General features: G+C 51.7%; 1 protein-coding gene across 1 annotated transcript in view; it reads right to left on the minus strand.

The window, feature by feature from the left end:
- Positions 1-2,497: 2,497 nt before the first annotated feature.
- WIPI1 (WD repeat domain, phosphoinositide interacting 1) overlaps positions 2,498-6,203 on the minus strand; it is a gene marked incomplete at its 5' end in the record, with an annotated part of 19,977 nt that continues 16,271 nt past the window's right edge. Inside the window, one exon of the mRNA XM_010295311.1 lies at positions 2,498-3,041. Within this exon, the coding sequence (XP_010293613.1) occupies positions 2,994-3,041 (48 nt within the window). The remainder of the gene's footprint in view (positions 3,042-6,203) is intronic.

Here is a 6,203-nt window from a genome sequence, read left to right on the forward strand (position 1 = left end):
TCCTTTCTTGCAGCAGAATTGGTCTGGGGAGGTCCTGCGTGCAGGGCCAGAAAGGCACAAGAGTGTTTCTTGGTGCCCTTTTGCTGTCACCCCAGCCTTCAGCAAGCAGAACTTGGTCGGTTGCTCAGAGTCCAGGGGCTAACTAGTGTCTCTAGATATGTGCACGGGTGGGATGTGGTCTCGTCTGGGGAGGGAGTGGGTCTCACAGAGCAGGTTTTCTCTGCAACAGGCTGACGGGCCCTTTTCTGTTCTTCCTTCAGGTTCTGCTTCACCCCAACAGTGGGGCAGCTGGGAAGGATGGAGAGATAGAGACGCTACGGCTGGCTCAGTACAAGGCGTTTTACACCACAGGTACTGTGTCCCTTTTAGAGATCATCAAGTCTGGGAAAACCTCTGGAATTCTTGGTTCCCTGCAGATACAGGTGAAAATGAACTCAGGTTAATTCAAGCCAGAACAAACCTAGCAAGGGTAAGGACGTGCCGCCCAGTGTCTGTGTGACAGGTTTTGCAGCCTGTGGTTGTTGGCCTCAGAAGCACTCTCAGACTCACAGCAGCACTTGGGCTCCCAAAGCTGGGACGTGGTGGGACTGGGCCACCACAGACGGGTGAGGAATACCGAGGTGATCCCTGGGGACCCTGGGACTCCGGTGTTTTTCTCTTGTTTCTTCCCTAGGAGGGGCGATGGCTTGCGATGGGAGCATTGGGCCAGCTGAGCATCACCAGCCACCCCTCATTTTCAATCTGGATCGTGATATCCAGGAGCAGAGGCCTTTGGACTTGGCATCCAGAGAGTATCAGGCAGTGCTGCCTGCAATCGGCAGGGCTTACGCTCAAGCTCTGGAGGACATCGCAACAGACAACATCTCGGTTGCAGATTACTCCAAAGACCCGGCAGCAACGCCCTGCTGCAACGTACAGCATGTGGCCTGCCGATGCCAAGCGCCCGGAACCCACGCAGCCGTGCTGGACCGTCACACGGAAAGAAGAGCAACGCGGCTTTGTCTTTAAGCAAATAATTGCTCAGGCTGCTCCTCTCCCAAGTCTGGTTTCTGCGAACGGGACTGTTGTGCATGCTGGCTCCAGGCTGTTTGGCCATGGAGGAGAAGGACGGAGGCTGCGGTCCCCTTTGCTCTGTGCTGTGAAGCAGGGAGGTGAGTTAGTTGTGGGTCTGTGTGAGCACAGGGAGGGTGCCCTTTGCTGCAGAGCAGGACTGTCCCCTGTGGCTGGAGGAGCAGGGCACTGCAGTACCTGGTGGCTCTGGGCATCTGGAAGAAGACAGGCTTTTTGTAGGGCCGCTCTTTAGCTGAGAGCGAGCCAGGTCTTGGATTAAAACTACTTTCTGTGACAGCTGGCTTTGGGAGAGAATTGCTCTGGGAAATTAGCTTGGCTTTCCTCTAAAACGAACCATATAAGAGTGGGCCAGTGGGAGCACAAGGCAGGGGAAGATGTGGCCCACAGCCTCTGAGCAAATGTCCCTTCTGGTGCTGAGACCCTGGAAGTCTGTGGCTGCAGAGAGAAAATTCCCAGCTGGCACAAGGAGAATGCTCTGGGAACTGGAGCCCCTGCCCCTCCAGCTGCAAAGTGAGGTTTATTTACGGGGTTTTGTTAAAAACCCAGCTGTCTGTAAAAGAAAGAGGGTCTTGGGCTTTCCATGACTGCTGCCCTCCTCCTGGATGGGATGCTCATCTTGTCCTGCCGCAGCGGAGGTCAGGGATTGCCCCGAGACACTGGCACAAGGAGAATGCTCTGGGAACTGGAGCCCCTGCCCCTCCAGCTGCAAAGTGAGGTTTATTTACGGGGTTTTGTTAAAAACCCAGCTGTCTGTAAAAGAAAGAGGGTCTTGGGCTTTCCATGACTGCTGCCCTCCTCCTGGATGGGATGCTCATCTTGTCCTGCCGCAGCGGAGGTCAGGGATTGCCCCGAGACAAGGACCCAAGTCCCAGTGTTTGGAAAAATCTTTTTTGGGGAGGGTGGGGGAGATGTGTGCAGTGCAGAGCTGGAGTAGCTGCTCCCCATCAACTCTGCAGGGAAAGACCAATGGTGTAACTGTGTGTTTTTTAGGGAGGTCAGGGAGTGGTCCCTGCCCTGAGGTCTCCCAGCAGATCAGGGCTCCAGGCGAAGGTGCTCCTGCTGATCCTGGCGTGATGCCAGGGGTGCAGATGGGGCGAAACAGCTCTTAGAGGGCCGTTTCTGGGCAGAGGCAAAGGCCTGGGGAGCTGCAAAGGCAAAATCGAAGGTGCAGCTGAAACTTAGAAACCACCGGGATTTCTCAGCAGCTGAGTGAGGGTTTTCTGAAACAATTTTGGACTCGATTTACACACCCAGTTCTTTCTTTGGACTAGCCACAAGTGGATTTGTGTGAACTTGGCCAGGTGGGTGGGATGGAAACAGCTGTCCTTGCACCAGTCCCCCAAACCCACTCTCCCACTCATAAAACTTAATCAAGACTGACATCTTTAGGGCCCCACAAAGAACAGCAGGAGCATGGGCAGCGAGGTGCCAGGGACAGACTGTGACTTTATTCTGTCTTTAAACATAGCAAATGGCTTCTTCTCTAGTATCACTGCAAAAATACTTTGCCTGGGTAAAATAGTATGTATATACTGTACAAAGACATAAGTTTAATATATCTTCCTATAAGTACATTTATACACATAAACCAGCATAAATTAGAAAAGGGACAAATGGGTATATAAAATTCTGGTTACATACAAATCTGATTAAATTAGCATTTACACTGTGGTTCTAACATATAGTTTGTTAAATATAGCGATGTGCATACAGTACATTGACACCCCACCCAGACACAATTTAAAACAAGGGGCTAGCGGGGCCAAGTATTCACTTAAACATACCGTAGGAAAAAGCAGTGGCCCACCTTGATTTTTTTTTTTCCCCCTCATCTTGGGGACTTACAAATCTGTTCTTCGAAACTCCTGGCTTTTCCAAAGCACTTCCCAGCAGCTGTCCTAAGCGTGGATGTTTGCTTCTCATCACGACCTCTTCGCTTTGCCCGGCTGACCTCCACGGCACAAGATTATCTACCAAAATCAAAACAGAACGGCCTTACTTTTCCCAGCAACAGGGTGTGTTTCAAATTGGTTTTATGCACGTGGGAGGAGAAGGGGGAGGGATGTCCTACAGTGTTTTACTTTCCATTCAAAGGCAGATTTGTGAGCGGTTTATTTATTTACTCTCCCCCTCCCCAAATTTACAGTCCTGGGAACAGGAACCATCTGGCTGGGTGATAAGTGTGTCTTGCCTCTAGCTGGCACTGGGCTGAGCACAGCCACACTTGCAGGAGTTCGGTTGCTGGGTGTGAGGTCTGTTTGCCTGGCTAAGTCCTCCTAAAAAGTTCAGCTCCCGGCATGGGAGGGGAAAGGCGGATGCCGTGCATCACCATGTCTCTCTGGGGTCTCCAGATGGAGCCCAGAGTCAAACACCTACATGTTAGACTGGACTAGGTGAGGGGAAGCCTAGCCCAAGTGTCAGCAAAACCTTTGAGTGAAAGAGTAAAGCAGGCGCACAGGAGAACAGGCAGCAGCGAGGACCTGAACCACTTCACATCAGCTACTCGTGCTGTGGGATGAGGCTGGAGACCCCGGGGTAAGATGTGCACCTACTTCTGCACGGGGCCTGGGCAGAGCTGTGGGGCTGCTACAGCACCCGAGCCGGGTGCCTCTGCGGACACTAACCCTGAGCCAAGGCACAGATCTGCCCTTCCTCAGCTCTAGCCTTGCCAGACGTGACCTGCATCTCCCGGCGGTACGGATGTGATCTCCACGGCCCTGGCTGCAGGAGGGTCTGTGCTAGCTCCTCCCTCTGGGATCTGTCCCTCCATGGCCTTCGGGACCATCACTTGCCCAGTTTTGAGGCACAAGCATTGGCACTGGACTGCATGTTTCCCAAGGGACCTCAGATAATGTACTGATAAGCTGGGCTTAATCCTGCAAGCCCCAGCCACACAGAGTACCTGTCTGAGCTACCGGGGCAGGAGCTGCCGTGAGGAAGAAGAGGCCAGTCAGGTTCTGACAAACTTGCTCATCCCCCATGAAACATGAGTATTAGGAGAGCTCCACTGCAAAACCTGTGGCCTTTCCTCTGCTAACAACCAGCTGTTAAAAAGAAAAATCACTTAAAATCATTAGTGTCGCATATCCATGTAACAGAACGAGTGAAATACCATCCAGCAAACAGCGTGGAGGAACTTGAGCAAATACCAGTCCCGCAGAGCTGAAGATGCATCTGCAATCTTGTTGCTTCTATTAAGATCCATGGTTCGGAGCAGCAGGGATGCGTGTGGATCCCACGCTGGCGCACTGATCGGGGGGAGCATTTCTCCCCCCTGCAGACAGCAGCGCTGCCAGCATGGGGATGTCAGGCTGTCGAGGGTGGCCGTGGGGCACGGGCTGCTGGAGCTCGTGCTCCTGCTCATCCTTCCAGGGAGCAGGTGGGAGTGGGAGCTGCAGCGAGGAGCTGCTGACTGCCCTGCACACCCCATAACCACCGCTGCGGGCAGCAGCACTCTGGCAGCATAGGCAAGCTGCCCAGTTTTGGAGGTAGCCAAAAATCCATGTGAGAAAGATGTTTTTTAAGACTGTGTATCAGTGAGGGGAAGCTGTCCTTGAAGAGCTGACCGCTGTATGCAGTCTAGCCTGACTTAAGGAAATGGCTCTCCCAATGAAGCCTTCACATCAACTGCCAAATGCAGGATGGATCACATATGCCTGGAAAAGCACCGCGCAATCTGCTGGAAGAAACCACCTTTCCTACTTAATCTCAGAAGTTTTAAGAGAGATCCCCGGTGTGCATTCCTTGGGTCCACAGAGGCCATCTTGCTTGCTGAATCCTGTAGGATTTCTTTTGTCAAACCTCACAGCACTACCCCAAAACACCATGCCTTGGTGGGGAGAGCCACTACAGCGGCTCCTGACAGTGAAGCTGGCCGAGCGGTGCCCTGCCTGGCCTGAAGCACACACCAACAGCTCCCGACACTGCTGGAAACCTCACCAACACTGATAAACCCACAGAAAGGTGGCAGCTGCTCAGGCAGGTAACCAGAAAAGAGCCATAATCACCGTAACCATCTACAGCCAGAGCTGGGTTTGCTCTTCCCATCCTGTAAAGCCTCCTGACCATGCAGCACGTCTCAAGCACGGCACCTTCTCCTCACCTGGGGCTTTAGCCTGCTGTCCATCTCAAAAAGGCCTGAGTCCTTTCTGTGTAAGATCAACAGCAGACCTGAAAGCACTTAATCCACCCCATCAATAGAAGCAAGAGACGTAACTGAACTTGTTTAACCTCTTGCTGCAGGATCCTTCAGGAGTCCTGGCACAATCAGTAGCAACATCCACATTTGCTCTTGTTGAGGCCACTTTCTATGAGCCTTCCTTGGGCTTCTCATCTCTTCTCTGATCTGTTCCTCCTTCTGTTTAATGAAGAGGCAGTTTTCAACAATCAGCAATAGATTATATGTTAGACTGAAGCTGCTTTTCCTTGCTCTTAACAGCTGAGCCTCTGAAGTCTTGCTTGAGGTCAGGGGAAGGCAAGACGTTTCAAAATGGAGAGGAACTGCTGGGTCTGAGCACTGCTGTTTCTCCAAAAGTATGTCTGAGTTCAAAGCCATACTTGTGGTGTGGGCTGTGGGTGAATATTCCATTTTGTCACAAGTTTTGAGGTTTTTAAATGTCTTTTTGTTGCACACTGGAAAACAAACAAAACCCTTCCCATGTTTCCGCAAAGCAGAATGCTGTCAAAACATTTTTGTTGGATAAGGTCAGGTTTTCTCTCCCTCCTTCTCCACACAGAAGTGACCGATGCCTGAAACCCCCCTTGAACGCGTCATTGAGACCGAACATCTCAGCGCTAAGAAAACAGTGAAGTTCAGTGAAATTCAGAGCATCAAAACATCCCGACCAACTCTCCTTATGCACTCACGCAGCGGGAGCCACGCCGCACTAGCTGGTAGACCAGATGCAAAACACATTACACTGTCAGCAACAGAGGGGCAAACCCGAAGCCCTAGCGGCAGAGACTTTATGTGGAAGCTCCAATTGCTAAGCCACTGTATCGGGGAATATTTTTGAAAGCTCCTTCCCTCCCACACCACCTCCTCCCTAACATTACACATGTAAGTTGCTCTGTCAGGTTAACTACAGGATTTTGACAGATCAAAGTTCATTTAATAAAGCGCCTGCTGTTGT

The sequence above is a fragment of the Phaethon lepturus genome, unplaced genomic scaffold (assembly GCF_000687285.1).
Source record: "Phaethon lepturus isolate BGI_N335 unplaced genomic scaffold, ASM68728v1 scaffold23769, whole genome shotgun sequence".
Taxonomy (NCBI): Eukaryota; Metazoa; Chordata; class Aves; order Phaethontiformes; family Phaethontidae; genus Phaethon; species Phaethon lepturus.